General features: G+C 39.4%; 1 protein-coding gene across 17 annotated transcripts in view; it reads left to right on the plus strand.

Moving 5' to 3' along the window:
• The window catches only part of dlg2 (discs, large homolog 2 (Drosophila)), a 136,102-nt gene that overhangs the window by 50,850 nt on the left and 60,937 nt on the right, over positions 1-24,315 (plus strand). For 9 of the 17 annotated variants that reach the window (XM_042007506.1, XM_042007508.1, XM_042007511.1 and 6 more), the window contains 3 exons: positions 6,012-6,095; positions 8,456-8,617; positions 13,907-13,966. In XM_042007506.1, coding sequence (XP_041863440.1) covers positions 6,012-6,095; positions 8,456-8,617; positions 13,907-13,966 — 306 coding nt within the window. Of the gene's footprint in view, positions 1-6,011; positions 6,096-8,455; positions 8,618-8,972; positions 9,002-13,906; positions 13,967-21,314; positions 21,418-24,315 lie in introns of those variants that run through there. The other 8 variants (XM_042007509.1, XM_042007522.1, XM_042007514.1 and 5 more) reach the window with 4 other exon arrangements.

Raw genomic sequence — 24,315 nt, forward strand, 5'->3', positions numbered from 1 at the left:
GTGACCACCTCAATGGCAATAATTGAAGCAAGAGAAGAAATCACTTAATCGTTGGATCAGAAAAAACATGCATTTGGAATCTTTATTGATCAGAAAAAGAGCATTTGATACAATCAATCACTCAGTCCTACTCAACAGCCTTAAACTATATGGTACTAGGGAGGTTGCTGGGGAGTGGTTGAGAAGTTACCCAGCAGGAAGGTTGCAATATGTTGAAATGGGAGATTTTACATAAAAAAATCTTGGCATTTCTTGTGGTGTCCCCCAGGGGTCTGTTTTGGGAACTAAACTGTTCAATGTTTACATTAATGACATATTTGATGTATCACAATTGCTATAACTAGTACTCTTTGCAGATGACACCAACATATTCTTTAGTAGTAATAACTATAATGAAATTGTAACCACAGTAAACAAAGAATTGAAAAAGTGGATGGATTGTAATAACTTATTAAATTTAAGCAAGACTAAGGCTGATGTTTGGAAACTTTTAAAGTTTAAAATCAAGGATCTAGTAAAGTATTATACATTAGTAACTCTGTTCAAAGCATTTAACAGTTTACTACCCAGTAAAATACTAAATATTTTCACAATTTGAGAGAGTTCTTATATTTAGAGGACATGAAATTTCTAAACTAATCCGAAGCATTTTTCTGTGCCTGTATGTGGAGTGAAATATTGGAACAGTCTGGATATCCAACACAAGCAGTGCCCAAATATCTATAGATTTAATCTGCTACATAAAGGCATGATTTGGTCCCAGTATAAGGATGGTTCTTTACCGTTGTTGGTATTGTCATTTCTTTTTATGTTGTTCGTATGTAATTATCATTTATTGTAAATAATGGTGACATGCTCGTGGTGTGAACTGACCTGACACGGAAGTCGGAACGTAACCGCGACACACACGGAGTTTTTTAACATAACGCGGAAGCTTAATGAAGCCAACAACTTCATCATGAGCTCAGTTGTACTTGTTTTTGTATTCCACTTTTTACCAGTTGATTGTTTCTGGAGGATTCCACCAAACATGTCTGCTATCTGGGTGCCATGTCTTTTCTTTGAAACTTTTACGGCTGTGGTGCCACATGCCTGACTTCTGGTCAAACTGGTCCTAGCACTGCCCCTAGTATTTCCTCGCATATTGCAGCTTTTGAACATAGTTTTCATTTCTGAGGGCATGCACGAACAACACTCCAAACAAGCACAAAATACCTGAGGCAGCCATGATTTTCATACATACACATAATTAAAAGTAAGTATATTTTTTGCTTTGACATTTTCTCCTCACACATTTTCTGTGTGAAGTTTCAGGGCTCCAGACTGTGACCAAATGTTCGTATTTAGCGACTGAAGTGTGAGATAGTGCGAGTGAATTTTTCATCTATTCTCGCAATGGCAACCAGTACATTTACCGGTCTTTTTCTAGTAGTAGTTATAACTGAATTTATTTTGTCGCTAACAAACTACTGCTCCCAGTAGTTCACAGTAATGCACAAATTAACTGCTGGTGTGCCAACTCAAACTAACCAGAGAAAAGAAGACGAACACCAACGAAGAAGACAACAGCCAATGTGCGTGAGAGCTGGGACGAACGACCACTGTGATTGGCTTATGTGTGGAAAGAGGCGGGTCTTGGAGGAATTTATTATTCCTCAGTGTTGCCAACTTAGCGACTTTGTCGCTATATTTAGCGAGTTTTCAGATACCTTTAGTGACTAGATTTCTAGATTTTTGCCTTTCCCACAACATCCCTCTTTATGGCAGCATCCATTACAACTATATGTACTAGGCTGATTATGCTAATTAGTGACTTCTAGTGACTTTTAGGACAGCCAATAGCCACTTTTCTTACTAAGGAGTTGGGAACAGTGGCTGTAGAGGAGTATAAGTCCCTGAAGTTGTTAATTGCCAGAAACTACATGGACAAGTCATACCATGCCCTATGATGGTGACAAAGTTGCCATTCTGCTTTGACTACGAAGTGACAATCAAATCATCAAATCTGATTTGATTTGACAAGTTCTATGTTTACTTGTTTTGTATTTGTGCAGCCAGTAAGATATTTTTTTATGTTATATCAACTGCTGCACAAATAAATGTGAATTGTAAACAAAATTTCTGAATTTATTGTTCAAGTATTTATCACTAATACAGTGAAAATGAGAGGAAATGTGAATATTTGCTTTGCAAGGTGATTTTAGTGTGCGCCCCTAAATTTTCTGCTTGCAATCCTAAAAATTTAAGTTAGGGACCACTGTGCTCCTCGTAAAAAAAGTTAGTCTGGAGCCCTGAGTTTGTATTGTCCCTTTGTATGTGTGGGTTATCTTCGTTTACTCCGGACTCCCCCACAATCCAAAGACATACATGTTCGGTTAACAGGTCTCTCTTGTAACAGAAAATGCGTGTCTCAATTGGATGACCTGTATAAATAAAGATAAAAATATATATATTTATTTTTTATTCACTGTGAAGTTGTAATTCCAAGCTTGGTTAGTTTCGGAACCTGTTCTGAAGACATTATAATCCTCAGAGCATCGAGATGAAGTGGTCTAGTGGTCATAGCAAAAGATTTAATTTGCTTGTTTAGTGAGTGTACTCATGTTTGCCACAGAACAAGTTCAGTGAGCTCAACCGCTAGGAGATACTGAGCTATCTGCACAGCGGCTTTGAGTCAGCCTATGGCCATGCCACCCCACATTTCCATCTCATTGTGATTGTGCTGGTTAGGGCTTAACTGAACATCAAAGAGGAGCAATCCTTCCAGTGATGCATGAAAACCACACACGTGAGCGTTTATATCTTGCATGCAGCTCAATTTTACCGCAGCTACAGTACATTATAGGCCGTCATGTTGTGAGCCATCACATCTCAGGAATGTGTGCAGTGGTGATGTTCTGCTGACTCCCTCAGGTCAAATTGGAAACAAATGCACATATGAACAAAACATTATATTAGACATGGTACCAACTGAACAACTTGCTTCAGACTTTGTCAGATTTATACCCTGAGCCAACCTAAATAAAAACAAATAAAAATAAACAGAAAAATATTAACTTATTAACAGTTCAGAGTCCTTACACAGCTAGTTATACTACTAATGTTGTGTAATCTGGGTGATGTTTTACCCCAGTGTCATAGTAGGTCTCTCACGCTGTACATTGTAGGTCATTGGGCTTCTTTCCGCCTTGAGGCTAAATGAGCACAGGATAGTAAAGCAACTCTCTTATAGAAGTTCCATTATTTACTTCTTATCACAGCAGTGTTATAGGTGAACTGATGACACTCAAGACAACTTATAAGGGACTCCATCGACCCATCTATCCATTGTGTGTATCCGCTTATTCCAAATGCTGGAGTTGTAAAATTTCAAATAAAAAACAGAATGAAATTATTCACAGATTTCATAAATAGGTATTTTATTCAAACATCGAGTATTCAGTTTTATGAGACATTAAAGGGCCATTTATTTTCTATGCTTAAGACGGATAAAGAGCATTTCATCTGTCTTCTCTGTCCTTTACATGTGAAATTTGGTAATTTGACATTGTTTCACCTGCATTAACAGAGATATCTACTAATTCTCTTAATCAGTGGTCAACCTCTTTTTTGTTCAGTTCAGTTCAGTTTATTTGTCATTCGCAGTATAAAAAAACCACACTGGAAGACAGCTGCAAAGAGCTCAAGTGCACTGTCAACATTTAAACAGATAAAACATACAAAACACAAGCCTAAAAAAATACAACACATGGACACATCCTAAAACGCATAAATACTAAGAAACAATAAAAACACTGTATAAATAAATAGCAGTAAAAGAGGTAACTAAAACAATAAGGTGCATGTCTAAGGCTCAGAGTCGTGACAGCTTATGGAAAAAACTTTTAGTATGACGAGATGTGGTGCATTTAATAGCGCGATATCGTTTTCCTGAGGGTAGGAGGTCGAACATCTCTGTAGCAGGGTGGCCAGAGGGATCATTGATGATCTGTAAAACTCTTGTTAAAAGTCTAGATTTGTATATGTCCTAATGGACTGGAGGGTCACTGCCTATTGTCCGGTGAGCAGAGCGAACCACTCTGTGTAAAGTTTTCTTTTCTTTCACAGTGAGGTTACCAAACCACACAGTAACAGAGCCGGTAAGAAGACTTTCGATACCACACTGATAAAAGTTTAAAAGAATAGTTTTGTTTTGAGTGAATCCCCTTAATTTTTGTAAGGAGAAGCTGGCGAGCCTTTTTAGCAATGTTACTAGTGTTTGACTGCCCGCTCAGATCTTTGGAGAGAGTGACACCCAAAAACTTACATTTATCAACCATTTGTACCTCAGACAATAGGCACGTTGTTCTTACACGGACTAAATTCATTAACCCGTTCATAGGTTTTAGAGGGGTCACATACAGCACATGAAGTGAAATGAAGTTAAACAGCTGATATTGATGAAGAAGCTCTGGTAAAACTGATGATCTGGCTAAAACCAAAAAGGTTTTATTTGTGCTCCCCTTTTCCTGGTCAGAGCTCCTGCCTGGCCCCCCTTCAAAACTTTTCTAGACCCGCCCCTGCACAGCTGACGTGTAAAAGCTTTCTATTGGCCCATATCTGCAATGAGATAAGCACTTTGATTGGTGGAGCTGGAATTCAGTTATCCATCATGCATCTGTTAAGAGTTGGTGCTTTGAGAAAATCCTGAATCAGTTTCACCACATCTTCTGTAATACTTGCCTGATGTTTGCTAACTTGCAGCATTAGTGGCGTAATGGAAATTGTTCCGGACATCGTGTTAGCTGTACAGTGGCCGTTTATTTGCTTGCTTGGTAGCGATGGTTGTCGTTGCTTGAAACGAAAAATTCTCCTGTTTTAAAGTGCTTATATTGTTTTTTTGTGGCTTGTTATTTATATCACATCAAAATGAAGTTAATTTCAGAGCACTTTAAAAGGAGTTGATAGTTTTTTCAGCTCAAAATAAGAAGCAGCGGAGCTCGTCTGCCTTGTTTCTGCAGCCTTATGTTACCAACCCGAATGTCCTGTCATAACTATGACATAAAATAAACATTTCTGAAATATAGGGCATTGTTTGGTCATTATTAATGCTTAAGAAAACAAACCGTCTCTTGTGTTGCATGGTGTGATCATACTATGTTGCTTTGACATCATCTCATGTTGAAAACCTCATTGCTGCTAGCAGTATAATGTTGCACAGTACTCTATACACTTTTTAAAGTTGTATTGCAGATCTTCAGGTGGTGTTAGATGTTAGAAACTGTGCCGTTAGATGATATGATTGTTTCTCCAATTCTACCCATCTTTCACCACTTCTGTGTGTTTTTGTTTTTAACCACGTCTGATCTGTGTGCGTTGACATCTGTTGTGTTATCACAGAGTTACATGATTGTATGTACCGCTGCCTGGGAATGACCTGCTCAGCCTCTTATTTTGCTTCTGTCTCAATGCTGGTTTCGGGGGTGTGATTGATTGTTAATAATGCCTCTTTTCCTCATACATGTGTTCATATGGTAGCCAAATAAAAGTCCATTCATTACTATAGGAATCGTGTAATCTCCAAAATGTGTGCAGTACTCTGCCTCCTGCTTTTTTTCCTCAGAGGGACTGCAAACAGGGCTCACAAACTACTAGTTTAAGGGTCAAATTGATGGTTTGGAGCATGCGCAAGTGAAAAATTCCTAATCATACTAGGACATCATGGCCCTTTAAATGACGGAAAGCTGAGTATTATAGAGAACATATATATCGGTTGAGATGTGTTTTAACAGCACCAGCCACTTTTGATTTTTGATGCCAGTAATTTAAATTCTTATATTTCACCCATTTGGATAGAAAACCGCTAAAACAAAGTCTTTTCCATCCCAGCAGTGGTATTATTTCCTTATGTTGAACTCTATGAACTACAGAAGGGATTTCTGAACCAAATAACAAACACATGTATGTGGAAACAAGGTCTAAGTCACACGTTTGCTCCTGGTGGTCACATGATGTCCGGTTGCTCTCTCCAGAACAGGCCACCAGCAGTACAGGGGTCACCCTACAACGGCCAGCATCAACCCTGCATGAACCCTGCCTTGATGAACACTCCCTGGGTGAGAGAGGGGAGGAGGGGCAAATTGTTTTAACCACACAATGAAATCATTATTTACACTTGTGTCACAACCTGGGGTGTCATCATAAACAGGTGTTGACAACTGTGATATTAAAATAAAAAAATATCCATTGTGATTTGATCTCAACTTAAAGAATTTTTTTATTGCAAATTGGGGTTTTATTCAAGTTTTACTTTTTTTTTTTTACTTCCGCCACTGCTGACTTTGACATCCATATCTGTTGTAAATGTATTTAATTGTTTCAACACTGGGTTTAGGTCAAATATGGATACAGTTTCTGTCAAATGAACCTGCTGATGATAAAGAAAATTTGGGTTTACGTCTGTATATGCTTAAAAAGAAATATAGGATAATGTTCAAAAGGAAACAAAAGTTATTTAAGTTGTGTAATGGTAAGAAGATTATGATCATGGTTAATATCTAGGTAGCCCTTTTGGTGGAATCAGCAGGGGGAAAAAACAAACTTGTGAGTATTATCCCATGGCAACATATTATGAAGTTGTGGCCACAGACTACTAATGCAAAGAAAAACGATTATTAATTTGTGGCCACAGGTTAGTTAAGCTCGTATTTATAGGCAATTATATTTCATTTAATTCTATTTTACTGTATATATAGTACTGTAACCTAGGTTACTGGGTTTACCTACAACACAACAAACTTAGAAGGGACACCACGTCCATTAAACGACAGCAGCTCCTCAAAAAATACAAATCCCACAATTTTCTGGCTACAGTATGGTAACTCTGGGGGGACATACATCCTACTCGAAAACCCCAAAATATGTAATACCAATATAGTCAGTTACAATGATATCCTTCAATCTGTTAAATCATAACAGGCCACTTAATAAAACACACTTAATTTGGATGCTGAAGGTACAAAAAAAAGTGCAGAAAGTGAGCAAGTTGTTGATGCATTAGTAACATGTGGTTACGAGTTAAGTTTTTTCTATCCATGTCACCAGAGGCATGTTTCTTAGGCGACATCTGTACAGACATTAAATCAGATAAGTTTTAAAAAATGTTTCCATTACAATGGAATAACTAAAAAAAATATTTCCATCCACACGAAACCACTGAAAACGCTGTAGTACACATGCCAGGCCTGTAAGTGGCGCTGTAACGCTGCCACAGAAATACACCAAAAACAGAAAAGAGCGTGAAAAATGCTCTCTGTTTGTTATACCATTTGTGTCCCCCCTTTTCCTGGTTAGTGCGCCTGTCTGGCTCTCAAAATTTTTCTAGACCCTGAAGTATAAATCCTTTCTACCACCTGTCAGCTACTGTGTTAGAGAAGGGTCCTGCCAAAAACAATACTTTGGGGTGAATATGTGCTGGTATGAACCATGAACTGCTAGTTTCTTCCTTCTCACCTGAACGATAAACGCTACAAGAAAGACGATCCTCCAGCTGATCACCAACAGCTGTCATGATTCAGGGGACAACAGGATACGGAGAGGAGGAGCAGACACAGAGAAGACCAGTGAGCCACTAGACTGCCACATTTGTGCACAACCCAGGATAAGAAGAAAAAAAAGTTGGGTGTTGAACCCTCTCAATGCAAAAAGTGTGGGTGTTAAAACACCATCATCCTCAACAGGGGCAGCGCCCATGTGTTCTTCCATCAAAGTTCTTTTATTCTCATCCATAGATACAGCAGGCTCATTTTTTCCATCTTGCCTCTAGAATTTAGATGATTTCATGTGCTATATCACATAATAGACTTATTAATGTTCCAGAGAATCAAGATTTTCTGAGCCACACCTAATTTAAGATATGTTAAGAAAGACATCGGCAAAGTGGAAAAATGATGTGTAAAGACTCCTAACTCCTGTTTAACCTGGACTCAGTTCCACTTAAATAGATTTAAATTGATTTGGCGTCTGCTCGATAACTCGCTTACAAAATTATGGTCAATATTTGAAACTTTGTTTGAATGGCATGGATATCATGTCATCTGTCTTGATATGCACAGTTCAAAAAGCCTCCATCTTTCCTGGCATGAGCAACCTGCAATAATAGAAATACATATATGTATATATATATATATACATATATGTATATATATATATATACATATATGTATATATATATATATATATATATATAATTTTGATTGATTAAAAATTATTTAAGTTTTTTCAAAATGTTTAAATACAGTTTCTTAAGTCTGAATGTTTAAGAAATTTCCAATATTTGTACCAGATAAAAATGATGAAATGAACATAGGATCCACATTTTTGGCGCCAGAATTTAGATTGTCGTTTTTTTTTTGTTTGTTTGTTTGTTTTTTTGTTTTTTTTTTAACTCCCATTTTTTTCTGTCTCTCTTCCTCAGCAATTCCACTACCAAGAAGACGACTCGCCGCCTGACCAGGGATTCCCACGGCTTATCAATGAAGTGCACGCTCCTGAGCTTGTGCACGTGTCGGAGAAGAACCTTTCTGAGATTGAGAATGTGCACGGCTACGTGTCCCATTCCCACATCTCTCCTCTTAAGGTTAGTAAACATTAGGTTAGTAAATGTATTAAAAATATATCTAAGAATATTAATAATAATAATAATTTGTAATTAAAACTACACTTTTCTCACCTTTATTCTGACTCTGCACCATTACACTACATTTTATCCACTGGTTTTTGTATTATGCAGATATAGGTGTCATTTGTAGGAGAAGAAATAATAAAACACATCCTTTTCCACATTGTCCTCCTTCTGTCCTTACCTGTCCTCACATATGTTTCCCCTCTGCATTGTCTTAATTTATTGAGCGTCTCTGTGGATTTGGACTCCATCCTCTGAGATCTCCACAAAACAAATGTCTTCATGTACCATCTGTAGTTTGAGAAAAACTCCCTTTCAGCTGTGGTTACAGTGTATGAGGTACATATTATGACCATGAAGCAAACCAGGGTCAATAATGAAATGTACCGAATGTGGTTTAAATCATCCATGTGCTTGAAGATTTACATCCTCATCTTCAGTGACTTTTTCATCCTCTGCTTGTTACTCCAGCTCCCTCTGCTGTAAAATTAATAGTATTGTTCCAAAGAGCATTTCTTTAACACCTGTGTGGTGTGAATTTTGCAAAATGAAGACATGTGAAACATCAAAATAATTTGCATCCGTTAGAAGGAAAGATGAAACATTTTTCTGCACAGCATGATTTATATACATAGATGAGGAGAATCACATTATTTGACCCCATGTAATGGACAGAATGTGGAAACGGGATCATCCCAGCACACGTTTACGCAGCAACAGAGAAACAAACACAGCGTACATGATTAATTATGACTTATGTCATAATTAATGCAAGACCACCATTAGTTTGCTCTACCACTTTTTTTTTATTAGGCCCTCCACATCCTCCCCACCCAGCTTTGCATTGATAAATGTGTGTTCCCTCAACAGTAATTTTACTTTGTCTCTTTTTCTCCTCTTAATTGAACCTGGTTTATTGAATGAAAATATAGTCAACATGTAGATTTCAGCAGCACTTAAACTGCTTAATTATTACTGTTGGCAAATTGAGCCACTTTTGGCTTCTCTTATTCCATTTTCCTGTGTGTAACATTATTTACTGTCCTCCAAAATTCAGTTATTGCATTTTACCTGAATGGTTTTGAAGTATAATAAGTAATTAGAGCAGGCTTATTAATATTTTCAGTGCATTTCATTGTTAGTTTAACTGATTATTTTCATTTTATTCAACACAAGGCAAATTTATTTGTATAGCACATTTCATGTACAAGACAATTCAAAGGGCTTTACATGAAACATTAAAAGCATTACAGAGGGGTGCAAGAAGCAATAACAAGTGCATTAAAAACAGACTTTAAAAGAAATTAAATAAAAATTACTTAAAAACAGAAAGACTGAAGGTAAACTAAAATAGATAAAATGCAAGAAATAAAGTTCCAGTGTAAGGAATTTAAGTGGTTTTGATAATAGGCGACACATAGAAAAGTTTTTAACCCTGATTTAAAACTACTGAGAGTTTTAGCAGACCTGACGTTTTCTGGGAGTTTGTTCCACATGTAAGGAGCATAAAAGCTGAATGCTGCCTCTCCATGTTTAGTTCTGACACTGGGAACAAAAAATAGACCTGACCCTGATGACCTGAGGGATCTAGTTGCTTCATAATGAACCAGAAGATCCTGAATGTATTTTGGCCCTAAACAATTCAACGCTTTGTAAACTAACAGCAGGATTTTAAAGTCAGTTCTTTGACAAACAGAAAGCCAGTGTAAAGATCTGAGGTCTGGAGTTGTAGGATCTACTTTCTTGGTCGTAGTGAGGACTCGAGCAGCCACGTTCTGGACTAACTGCAGCTGTCTGATGGACTTTTTGGGGAGACCCGTGAGGACAGCATTACAGTAGTTCAGTCTACTAAAAATAAATGCATGGACAGGTTTTACCGAATCTTGCTGAGTCATCAGTCTTTTAATCCTCAATATGTTCTTTAAGTGATAACAGGCCGACTGCACAACTGTATTAATATAACTGCTAAAATTCAGGTCTGAGTCCAGGAAAACTCTCAGATTTCTGGCTTGGTTGTTAGTTTTGAACTTAGTTGTTTGAAGCTGAGAACTGACTTTTAATCTTTTTTCTTTGGCTCCAAAACTATTATTTTAGTTTTGTCTTCATTTAACTGAATGAAGTTCTGGCACATTCAATCTTTGATTTGATCGTTGCAGTTGATCAGTGTTTGGATCAGACTGTAGTCTCCTGGTGAGATGGTTATGTAGATTTGTGCGTCATCAGCATAACTGTGGTAACATGTTTTGTTGTTCTTTTATAATTTGAGCGAGTGGCAGCATGTAGATGTTGAACAGCAGTGGCCCCAGGATGGAGCCTTGGGGAACTCCATGGGTTATTTTGGTTCGCTCAGATTTATAGTTATCTATAGACACAAAGTATTCCTTGTCTTTTAAATAGGACTCAAACGAATTAATTGTAGTGCCAGAAAGTCCAACCCAGTTTTTAAGCCAGTCAAGAAGGATGTTATGGTCGACTGTGTCAAATGCAACACTGAGATCTAGCAGTACCAGGACTGAAATGTTTCCGCTATCTGTTCTTAAGCGGATGTTATTAAATACCTTAAATAGATTAGTCTCAGTGCTGTGGTGTGACTACCTGACTGGTAGACATGAAAACAGTTGTTTAGTGTCAGGAAGTTGTGTAGCTGTTGAAATACAGCTTTTTCTATAATCTTACTAAGAAAGGGGAGGTTTTACAGGCCCGGTTGGATAGAAGTTTCAGGGTTGCTGACACAGGAGGGTTAGCTAGCCTGTCAACATATAAAGGGGCCACATTCATAACCATGGCAATACTTGATAATAATTTTTATTTGCTTGGTTAAAATGTACTTCTTTGCAAATGAAGGATTTTATCTCTGCTCTTAAATGTGGTGTCTTCATACTATTTTATCTCCTAAGCTTTAAGTTCACAGTAAAATGCTGCAGTCCTAACAGAGACTGGATGGGCTACAGTCCACAGAGGGAACAATGTGGAGTATACAACACAAAATGTAAAAACTTTACAATAAACCCCATATTGGAGGCCATTCATTCAAGCTTTGGTCCTGTACCAGAGCCCTGAGTATGTAAGGGTTCTATACTGTCTGTTGGCTGTTCCTTGAACTGAACTGTCCTGGACAGTGGTCTCTGATGGTCTGGGAAATTTTGTTGTGGGTGCTGAGCCAATATATAGCGACTGGAAAATGTTATTGTGGGTCAGGCTTCAGGAAGGTGCCAGCACAACGGGGAAATGACTAAGTCAGAGGTTTAGTCTGCGTTACTCAGTAAACAGGTCAAACTGGAAGGCAAGGCACGGAATAAACCTTTAACCATAGATTAAACTTATGATCCATTTTAAACCAATATGTTTACAGGTCCATGTTAAATGCAAAATATTTCATAATTTAACTTGCAGTTCTGATCAGAACTGTACTGTTTACATTAGTTTAGATGGACACAAGTATTCAAATGAAAAGCCTGATCGGAAGATTCTTATCCAATCACACTTGTTCTGTTTAAAATTTAATTCTAATTGAAAGCGTTGGATTATGCCCATTGTTCCAATCTGCATGCATGAAATCAAATATTCTCAATATCTGATAGAAATTATCCTAAAATACCTATTACGTCAGCTGTGCGTCAGCCATACGTCACCGTAACATAATCCTACACTATACGTTGTATTACAATACAAGCCATAGCCTAAAGTGTGGGATTATGTTATGTCGATTTTAGTACACAAATAGGCACGTCCAGTATGTTTGTCAAACATCTTTGCCCACATATTCGTGATATACATATTTGTATATATCATGATCTCGTCCATTGTCATGATGGACGAGTCATTCCAAAAGTGGCTCTACTGTAGGGAGCTCTACTGAGAACGAGCTGTTTCTGTGCCTGCCCTCTAAAAATCATTGAGCGGGTGCCTGTCCACGCCCCTCTCTGGGGGAACATCTGCCTTTTGCTGGCACCTGCTCAATTATTTTAGAGGGCAGGCTCAGTTAGCCTGGGTGCGGGTCAATGATAGTATCTACTACCAGGGGGAGTGTTTTTTCCCTTTGTGTGGTCACAAAGGGAAAGATCTCAGACTCACCTGTTTAAGCACACATTCGCTAAAAAGTGGAGCAAGAAAGTGAGAGAGGAGACAGAATTTTCTCATTTTGGGCCTCATACACAGGCTATGAGGACACATATGTCTGTTGGAAAACCTTTAGAAAGCGAATTTTGCATAATATGGGACCTTTAAAAACTTAAATGTAATCTGTACTCTTCTCTTTTTTGCTTGCTGCCATCTTTCAAACTTTTCATCCTTTTACCTAATTTTCTCATGAGTGTCCAAAGATGGACGAGACATAGGCTAGGGATAACGGGTTGTTGCACTTTTACCTTGTCTGTTAACTGGTCCCGGGGCGCAATCATGTTAAACCACTGCAGCTTGCTGCATTTTAGTAATGCATTGCCTTCATTTTTCATAAATAAATATATTCAAAATTAGAGCAGCCCACCATAAATAGACTTGGAAAATGTACGAAACCAAATTTTCGATAAACTTACCACCAACAATGTGGTTGCTACACAGCAGAGAGCTGTCTGACAGTTTCCAGTTATCTCGTTTGATGGCAGCAACACATTTAGCTCATCGTTCAGGATCAGCAGGCAGTCTGTAAATTAAAATCCCATTCTTGAGATGTCGACTGGGACATCCAAAGGCACAACATGGACGTACCACTATTCAACGCTAGCTGTCGACCTGAGCCCTGTAGCAGTACGCCTGCGTTGTTTATCTTTTTGCTACCTACGAATGTTGCCGACCTGCAAGTCACGTGATCAGTGACAATACGTGAGAATGTTCCATTTGCACCCACCCCTGGATTCTATTTTCTGCTCTGTCTCACTTCTTTAAAACAACTTCAACTTTCAATGTTGCCCACAATGCAGCAGTCTTAAAAGGAAAGACTAAGTGAAAGTACCTGTTTAATGAGACATGTAGGTCAAAGTTTAACAGATTAAAAACATCATTTTACATAAAAATTAAAAATGGAGTACCGTCAGTGAGCCTCAGGTCTGTAATGGTAATTTTTCCCACTGGGTGAGTTCAAATCCCCCCTCATCCTCATTCCCAGTTTCCCTTTTCCTTCTACTCATGTGCTGTTGTAACTTACACTAATGTTTTTATTGCATGCTGCATCAGGTGTCCATCTCTTTCTTTCTGTTTGTACCCAAGTACTGGTTGATGATCTTATCTTTCATTTCTTACCTGCAGCCTGCACTGGTTTCCCCTTTTGATCTTGCATACCAGAGTGTGACAGCAGCCAACCACATGGCAAGTTTTATTTTATTTTGATTTAATCTCTGGACAGAAAATCTTTTTTTTTTTTTCTTTCTTTTTTTTTTAATTCTTTACATATATCTGGACAACCAGCTGATTAAGACACCTTTGTGCTTTTTGTACTTTTTGTTTTATCTCTTATTCAGCTTCTAAATAAACAGTATTTCTATTTCTTGTTGGGCACTGCCCTGTTATTATTATCATTATTTTTATTCTGTGTTAATCTTTGATGTGATAACCAGGTGTCCTTCTGTGACCTTCCCAACACGTTGTTTTGGTGTTTTGTGCTGTTGATCTGTTCCTGTTTATAGTCACGTATGTGTTGATGTTTCGTGTACTGAAGCACCTATGTGTGCATGTAGGATTACATTACATTTTTATCATTGAAGAAACTACGATAATATGCAAAAGCCAAGTTGTTATTTACCTCATGTTTATCAGCTGCACAGGTAAAATAATAATACAAAATACAAAAAGCAACAAACAACAATAAAATAAACAATATAAGAAAAATCCTGATCTAATGATCGTGCTCTCTCGAGTTAAAAAGATGAGTTTTTCAAAGAGATTTAAATTCATTCAAGCTTCTGGCAGACCTCACAGAAAGAGGGAGACCATTCCAGAGTTTTGGGGCTGCTGAGGATGAAGCTCTGTCTTCCCGAGCCTCAAGTCGAGTCCTGAGGACTACTAACCCCTTTTGTTCTTCAGAGCTCAGAGCTCTATAAGGAATGAGTGAAAGTGCAGAAGCTCAGAAAGATAGGGAGGTGCCAGACTATTTAAACATTTAACAGTCAAAAGTAAAATTTTAAAAGAGACAGGCAGCCAGTGAAGGGAGGGCAGTACTGGAGTAATGTGCTTCGACTGTCTTGTCCCCATTAATGGGGGAGCATCTGAATCTTGGATTAGCTGTAGATGGCGGAGGAGAGACTGGTTGATCCCAGAATAAAGGGAGTTACCATAGTCCAGTCCAGAAAAGACAAAGTGTGACTGATCCTTTCTAGGGCATCACAGGGAAGAGTTTTCTTGTCTTAATATCAACTGCTTCCATGAATATTATCTCAGCACTCTATGTTACGGCCCTGCTTGTCGAGGCCAAGCTGTGGCCGGTTGTTTATAATTAGGGGCGGCAGAGCGCTGCCAGGAGTGGCCAGGGCCAGCGCCTTGGTCCCCGCCCCTGTGTGATTGGCACCCCTCTGGACCAGTCAGGCTGCAGCTCACGGGACAGCTCAGGCTGAAAAGGCTGCAGCCGAGGCAGGTCTGGAGGGGGGAGATGCCAGAAAGGCTTCGGCCTCTCTCCCCCTCATGTTGTGCACCGGGTGTGTGTGTGTCGCGACCACCTCCTTTCCACAATAGGTGTTTAAGTGTTGAGTTAAGTTTACTTTGTGTTTGTGTTAGAGCTGGGCTAGGTTAGCGTTCTATTGTGTTGTGACGACGGTCACTTTAGTTATGGGCCTGTTGCTTTTGTTTGGGTTTTTAGTTTCACCACCGAGTGGCGGTTGTGTTTCGTTTGCACTCGGTGTGTGTTTGGTATAGGTTTTAGTTTGTTTCTTTCTGCAGGTCCGCTAACCCCAGCTCATCTTATTTTGTGTTACAGGATGTCCATCACTTCGCACGGGAATTGTAAATAAATGTGCTTTTATTTTGAAATAACAACTGTCCTCACCGTGTCTTTGTTACACCCTTCCCTACCCCTTAAGTTGGGTCGTAACAAGTGGGGGCTCGTCCGGGAGCTTTCTTCTATTACCATCTTGGAGGATCTCCTGGGGTTTTTGCACGGTGTGGAGAATTTGGCCATTTATTTTTTTCTTGTGTTTGTGATTGGGCGCTGTTATTTTGAAGGGGGAGCTTCCGGTTGGCAGCTTCCGGTGGAGCGTGGTGCCGATGGGTGAGTTTACTCTATGCTGCTGGCGGCATTCGGAGCTGCTGAGGACACGACTCCAGTGGGAGCGTGTGTGTGTGTGTAAAGGTGATTGGTGACCTGAACTGTAAGCCGCAGCTGTGTAGGGCGCTCTGGCCTAGGGGCGACCCGTCGTGAGGCTGAGGACGTGCCTCTCAATGGTTGCGAGGGTGACGCGGGTTGAGGGCCTGGAGTCCTCCCCTGAGACGCCGTTACTGACTCTGACACCCTGGTGGGGGTGTAGACGGTGCGGACGTGTGAAGGCTGCGCGTGTGAAGGCTGCGCGTGTTCAGGCGCTCTCCTTTATTTGTGCTTTTGCTGCTCCGTGGTGAATTGTGTGCCTGTCATTTGTAGCGTGGTGGGGTGAACTCGCCGTCGGCCCCCTTTCGGTTGTGGTGGCCGAAAGGGTACGCTCGTGTGGTAGTGTTTTGTGATTTGTTGCCAGCTGTGCCGAGTGGTAGCCAGTGGGCAGTTGGACTATTCGAGTGTAAGTAGCAGGATGAGTCCTGCCGGATTGATGTCCCTAGTCGGGGACGGTAGGATAGTCCCGGAAGGTGCACAGGCTGGGTTGGGAGCAACACTGCCACTTGTGTTCGTGTGTTTAAATTGTGTTGTGTTTTTTTTTTTTTTCGTTGTTGTTGTGCCAAAATCCTTGTGAGGATTTTGACACTTAAGGGGGGGTGTGTTACGGCCCTGCTTGTCGAGGCCAAGCTGTGGCCGGTTGTTTATAATTAGGGGCGGCAGAGCGCTGCCAGGAGTGGCCAGGGCCAGCGCCTTGGTCCCCGCCCCTGTGTGATTGGCACCCCTCTGGACCAGTCAGGCTGCAGCTCACGGGACAGCTCAGGCTGAAAAGGCTGCAGCCGAGGCAGGTCTGGAGGGGGGAGATGCCAGAAAGGCTTCGGCCTCTCTCCCCCTCATGTTGTGCACCGGGTGTGTGTGTGTCGCGACCACCTCCTTTCCACAATAGGTGTTTAAGTGTTGAGTTAAGTTTACTTTGTGTTTGTGTTAGAGCTGGGCTAGGTTAGCGTTCTATTGTGTTGTGACGACGGTCACTTTAGTTATGGGCCTGTTGCTTTTGTTTGGGTTTTTAGTTTCACCACCGAGTGGCGGTTGTGTTTCGTTTGCACTCGGTGTGTGTTTGGTATAGGTTTTAGTTTGTTTCTTTCTGCAGGTCCGCTAACCCCAGCTCATCTTATTTTGTGTTACAGGATGTCCATCACTTCGCACGGGAATTGTAAATAAATGTGCTTTTATTTTGAAATAACAACTGTCCTCACCGTGTCTTTGTTACACTCTTCCCTACCCCTTAAGTTGGGTCGTAACACTCTATCAGATAACAGCTGGACATACATGTTGATAGCCCGGACCATTTTTCCTCTGACTCTTCAGGACCTGTCGAAGCCTGTAGCTGACTTCACTGCAGCCTCTTCATGGCTGACATTTGCTACATTGCCTTCAAGTCCTTCAGCTGTGATCATCTTGCCTCTCTTTGATTTTATTTAGGTGCATTTATCTTGTAGTAACTTATTGTTACCACTAGTTTAACAACCAAAGTCCCTTTGCGTTGTTGATGGAGGCTCTGTTATCCTGTTTTGATTGAGTTAGCATGAGTGCTGAAAAATCAAAATTTAAAATGTTGCAATTAGCAAATCACAAGGACAGTGATTTATTTTCATGTTACACTTAATCCAGGTTTCAAACCTGCAGTGTCTACGTTTTTAAAAATCCACTCGCTTCAGCATCGTATAGTTCATGTCACCTTACTTGTGTTACACACATCCTGACTAATTGGAAAACATCCTTGATGATAACGCTTACGCAACAATAGCAACACTTTTGATTGTTTGTAAGTGCCTGCCCTGGTTGAGAGCACTGCAGATGGACTAAGGAACTAATCTTCGCATATGGGGCCTCATTTATCAAGCTTGCGTAGGAACAAAAACCGGCGTACACCAAACATAGACAGTTTTTGCGATTTATGAAAACCAAACTTGGCGAGAAAATGTTCCTACCTCCACGGCAACTCTGTCCCAGGTGTATGCACAGAAACTTGCAAAACGGGAAACAGCGACACCAGCGTTAAAGAATAAAATCAAGGAAATTACATGTTATAAAAAAAAGCCAAATAAGGTGGACAGTCTGCTCCCAGCATGTCAGAAATTCATTCAGCAGAGGGGGACACAGACCGGAGGCTGGCGGTCTAGAAGTGATGCAGCGCTAATGAAACACACAAGAGGTGGATTTCCTTGTATTTATTTATTCTTACACAATGCTTTTTTTAAAATTGTTGTCCCAATTTCTGTCCAGACGGTCTTTAATTCCCGCAACTCCTTGTCCACCTGGTTAATAGTGGTGATTGTGTCCCTCTGCACCGCCCACCCAGCTGGAGCACCCAGCAATAATAAAGAAATATTATTTAACACTAAATAAACTGCTGCCAATCTCTGATGTATCTGTCCATATTTATTTTATAAATTAAAACAAATGACTAAATTACTGGCATCAGTACTGTCATTTAGCAGACGCTTTTCTCCAAAACGATTCACCATTTGGGGAACCGAACTTTAGTCTCCCGCATGGGAGATGGATGATCTACCGACTGAGATATTCAGCTGTGTGTTGAGACTCCTCTGGCATGTCTTTTATTCTGACACTGCGTTGACAGGATCTGCCACCTGCTGCCACTATTCTGCCTTTCTGACCCAAGTAATGCCCACCAATTACACATTTTTACGTTTGTCAACGTGGTCCATCAGAATCTCTGTCTCACACCCTAAATAATTACACTTCTTAACTCTTTTTCCCTCCCAAGCAATCATGCAAATGATGTGATGAATATGTATCATAGGCGTCCACCTGACCATTTATAGCCACCATGTGGGCGTGGGAAGGCGTGCCTCATGTGCACCCGCTTTAGAGTTGATTCTAATTTATGAACGGAAACAGGTGTAGGACGTGCGTGGGCAGGCTTTGATAAATCTTAAAGTATAAGTGCACAGCATTTCCTTTTTGCGCCGCAGGTGCCACCTGTAGTTTGCTTTGCTACCCACAGTTTGATAAATGAGGCCCCTGGTCTTGGCACCAGCTAGCGTCCTTCCTTCACCAAGTGCTGAGAATGTGTATTTCCTTCTTGGTACAAGGTGCACGCTTCTGCCTCTATATTGCCCCAGCAGAACAGGTTAGATTTGCTGGGCAGGACGTTGTACACTGACTGATGGAAAATTTAATACAGCAAGGTTCAGCGTTCCACAACAATTTAAAAAATAAGCATTTAAAAAAGCATTTTAAAAAATTGGTCATAGACTTTATGAAAAGTCTCTTTATGCTGGACCAAAGATACATAATTCTCATTCCTACATATTTCAGTTTTTCAAGGAACTCAGGAAAAAAAATCAAGATACAGCTAAAAAATGTAGAGCCACAACTACTGCTTTATGGTCGACTAGGACAACAGAGCAGAACAGATGCGCCTCACTCATACACTGTATATAAAAGATGAACGGAGCTTCGGTGGCGTCACCCATAGGTTTCTGAAGCTCGTTGGGCGTTCCCACCATTGCCTTCTTGGTAGCGTAACGTGTGTCGTTAGTCCCGAAAAATCCAAAAATGGGCAAAGAGCTAGAGCTGAGAGGGGGACGGTGAAGGTGGGGATGGATAATTGACAACCATCAAACTTTGAGCTGCCTGTAGCTAAAAGCTAACCGAGCTAACCCAGAGCAACGGTAGCTAACCAGCTAACGGAAGTAGGCGGGCTGAAGCTAAGGCACGCTGTTAGCCGACCAAAAACTGCGGTTGTGCTGCACTCTCCGTTCTTTCTGCGGATAGTGGATACCAGTCAATGAAAAGGACACGCCCCTAATTATGCCAAATTTCAAGATTAAATAACATCCAAACAGATAAGTTATAAAAATTCACCCTCCTCACAGTTGTCATGAAGGTAAACTTGACCTATTAATCCTAAAATGGATTTTTGTACCAGGCTTTAAACATGTTTATTTCTGCTGTGAGTTTGGTCTTTTTAACATGGGGTCTATGGGGATTTGCTCTGTTTTGGAGCCAGCCCCTAGTGGATGAGGGGTGAACTGCAATTTTTTTGCGCTGATGGTAGCGTATTTTAGTCTTCTAATTGTTTTTTAGTCTTTTAATTTCTTTAATCTAATTTCTTTTGTTTTATCTTAATCTTTTCATTTTTGTAGTGTAAAGCAGAATTTCTGGCTGTGTGTGGAGTATTTTTATGCCTTAATATGTACAACAGTTATGTTCTATATGCGCCACACATTGCTGACCATGTGTTTTTACAATACACTATATAAATAAAGTGGATTGGATGCTGATAATAATCAAAGTTGTGGAACTAAACCAGAGCACCAAGTCCTAGTGTTTTAGCTACAGGTTGCATCTTGCGGTTGGTAAGAGTTGGCATAGTTTTTGGTTTTTTTTTCATATTTTTATTCATATTTTATTCATGTTTTCATATTTCTTGTCTTGCTTTCCCAGAGCCACACCATTGCATCATTATGTTGACTAGCAGGGAGACAGTTATTCCACACAGATCAGTGTTTTTCTCCTCAAAACAATTACTTCATATCACTAATCTATTTTGTTTTAAACGAAAGCAAAAGTGAAGCTCGTTGGGTGGCAACTGTTGACACTCTTTGCAGTGCTGAGCAGTATTTATGAACTGTTTCAGATGGGACCAGAAAGTACAGTTGCAGATGTACTTTTTAAATTCAGGTTTAAAGAATTTAAATTCTGCGTTTTCTGGTGCTTTTTTTTGGGGGGGGGGGGGGGGTATTGCTAAATTGAATTCTTGATCTGTTGCTCTGAGGAAGTGGAAGTGGAGGCAACATCCAGTCAAATTGACTCATTGTGTGTCTGATCTTGTTTTGTTGATATAACTGACTGCTTGGATTTACAGCTTTATTGTCGTAAATCCAAGCGGTAGACAAAGGATTTAAAAAGGTTTTCCTGTTCATAGTGGTGATGTCTACCTTTTTATCCAGTATATCATGTCCAGTTACGTTTGTAATCAAAAGTTGTCGTAATTTGTCAAAAATGCATCTGGTTATTATCTACTTTGTACAAATAAAATATGAACTAAAATCCCAATGTGGTGCAGCTCAACTACACCCTCTCCTCCACACCTCCCTGTTCAAACTGCGAGCTGCCGAAAATCTCTTATCGGGTTTTAGTTGTTGCTGAAGATGCTGTTTCCACACAGAAAGCAGCAGCCCCTCCTTTTTCATTTTTTTCTCCCTCTCCAGGCTTTTATGGCTTATGGAGACTTTCCTGTTCAGACTCTCTCTCACTCCGCATCCTCCCATCTCTTCTACCTCCTTTTTCTTTTTGTGCTTTCGTCTGTGCACCACACTCAGATAAGGAGCACTCCATCCAGATGGACAGCAGCTAAAGCCGTTTGGCCCGTCAGCACAGACTGAATATTATAATTATTTGACCCACAGCGATGTTTGCCTCTATTTTGTATGCTAAAAAGCTCGGGAGACGACTTGTGCAAAACAGCCGGAAAGCAAAAATGCTGAAAGACGAGGTAGGTTTACTTCAATACATGTTGTAAGATGTTTTAAATGTTGCTGTATATATGGACAAAATGCATGGTTAAGGCTGTGCTGCAGCATAAATTCTCACATTAAGTCACCGGTTGGTTATTAGGATCGTTGACATCTGTATAAACAATCTGTCCCTGAGCTTCGTGCCTCTTTAGTAACATCTCTGAAGTCATCTAGCCTTCAGCAAAGGCAAGTTTAGTGCTGCAGAGTGACGGAGCTTTTCTCTGTTGCCCATGGTAACTAATTTTTCATAATGACGCCATGAAACATTATCTTTAAAAAAAATTTGATGTTTATTGTCTGCAGGCTACAAATAGTGATGAGGCTGAAGAGGAAAAGAGAGAGAAGAGATAAGGAAAGACATCCGCGCTGAATATTATGAAATTAGCTGTGATAAACATTAAACCTGGTGTGTATGGCGACTCAGTATTCCCCACAAAATGTCACTCCAAGAAATTTTTACAGTTAATAAGATTAAAGGAGCACATTCAGATGCCTGACAAGACAACACCTTTTTATTTTATCCTGTTGTCTTACCTGCTGTTTTAAGAAGCAAAGCATTATCCAGATGCTTTGCTCAGTCACACAGGAGTGGCTGCAGGATGGTGACAACTAACAGAAAAATTAGAAGCATCACGATGGAGTGGGCAGTTAAACTGAGACTAAGTTAAAGCTGGACATGAAGTGTGATATCTGGACAGATTGTATTTGATTTAATAAGAGCAGACATGGCACATAGGCGTGGTAATGGTTAGAAGGACGGGGATTCAGACCTTTTTAACAACAAACATTTTGACCTGAAACAATGGGACAAACATCTTTGGGGATCTTAAGAAACTTTTTTGATCAACAGCTAATGTGGTTGGTAGACTCATAAAGTTACCAACAATCAGAATTTCCAATAGTCAAATTGTTTTGAGGAAAATAAACCAGATTAGAAATACAACTGAATGTATTTCATCTTTTAACACCTGACCAAAGAAATAATGGGCAAATAATTAGTTTTTGTCTTTATTTGTCCCATTGATAAAAAAGTAATAATAATAATAATAAATAGTTTTCACCCTCTAATGCAGCATGTTGTCCTCAGGCAACAAAGCCATTTTTGGCACATTTTCAAATTCTTCACTCTAAATAATACAATAATTTTAAAAGGAGGGAAAACCACAGTGAATCAATAACAATACTTTTATTTGAAACATGACTCTCATGAAGCCATATTAAAACCCATCTTGGTGGACTTTTTCTAAGGAAACAGCTTTGTTATTTTATTCCACTAAAAGGGTCTAAAACCATACTTTCCTGCCTTCTTCTGTCTGGGAAAAAAAGTGTTCACAATACAAGGAAAGTAAACCTTTTACTTGGTAACTAAATGCAGGTCATTTGCTAAATAAATAATAAAATTTTGTTGATATAAAACTGTTGCTCTGATGCAACAATCTCATCTTTATAATTTAACAAAGATAAATGTGATGTAGGTGCAGTATAGTTGTGTTCTGTAGGCCATGGTCTACTATTACAGTAAGCCTGTCTTATTTTCTTATAATTTCTTAACATTTTCCTCCATTTACAGAATTAATTCAGCAACATTCTCTGCTTTTCAAAAGAAGAAGGTAGAAGTGATAGAAGAATTGTTTCATGGAGCTCATAAGCATTGAGCAGCATCAAGTGATGCCAGGAAAGACGCAGAACACTGACAGGAAATGTTTAAGTGGATCAATGATGATAAACTCTGGAACTTGACTCCAGTTTATTGTTTAGCAAATGGTTATGATCTTTGTTTTGATACTTAGTTTGTGTTAAATTTGATCAATTATACTTAGACTCTTCTAAATAATCATTTTAATGAGTTTTTCCACAATGGTCCAATGTAGCCTCTAGGCAACCCTCTGACATAAAAGACTTCTTTTTATAATACTTTTATCTTCAAAATTATATGTGTTGTAACTTGTTCAAGCTATTGAATATTTTATATAAGTTTCAAAATAAATATTCAAATAAAAATATCATTTTTAATTTATGCACCATTTTGGCACAATGTTGTCTACAATGAACCCCAAAAATGGTCAAATAAAAAAGTTAACATTTATTTATATTATGTTTATTTGTTCTATTTTAAGACATAAAAACAATTACATAACTTTTTTTTTCTAAACTGGCTTCATAATGCATGCAAGAGAGGAAGAATATACCATTTATTACCGTGTTAAATGTCAGAATTATTGTAGCGCTAAAGGTGGCCACCAGGGGGCAGAAAACAAGTGTCAGATTTGTACAACAAGGTTTAGAGCAAAGTGTTTACCACATGTGATGCAACAGGCCTGAAAAACTGTAAGAATCAAATATGTAATTGCCATGACTCAGCAGAGGAAGGACTCGAAGGCTGATTTCAGGCAAAAGAACAATGGTTTATTTAACAAAAGAGTATTGCAGACGAAGGCAAAGTCCAAAAATACAGGTAACTGGAGTTTTATGCTGGTGAGTTTAATGAGGTGTCAAGGGACAGGTGTGCCATCTCGTTAGGTGCATCTTCTAGCAGAGAGGGAGGAGAAGCCGAGCAAGAATAGAAAGCACAGAAGAAGCCAGAGAGACAGTAATACATGACGTTAAAGGGTTAATCACACATTTTCTTTAAACATTTTCTCAGCGTTATATTTTCCAGCAAGGACCAAAGTAACTTTTTCCTTTAAACACATTTAAAGTTTATTAGATTTTTTCTTTACAGAATAACTACCTAAATGTTTTAACTGTCTCACCTCATCTTTCATCATCAGCATCCTCCCCTACCTCCTGTTTTTTCCTTGTAACCAGCCTTCTCCTTTCCACCATTCAACCATTAGTTATTTAGCTGATATTTTGCTCCTTATTCAGCTGTGCTT

Source organism: Melanotaenia boesemani, chromosome 15, assembly GCF_017639745.1.
Source record: "Melanotaenia boesemani isolate fMelBoe1 chromosome 15, fMelBoe1.pri, whole genome shotgun sequence".
NCBI classification, from domain to species: domain Eukaryota; kingdom Metazoa; phylum Chordata; class Actinopteri; order Atheriniformes; family Melanotaeniidae; genus Melanotaenia; species Melanotaenia boesemani.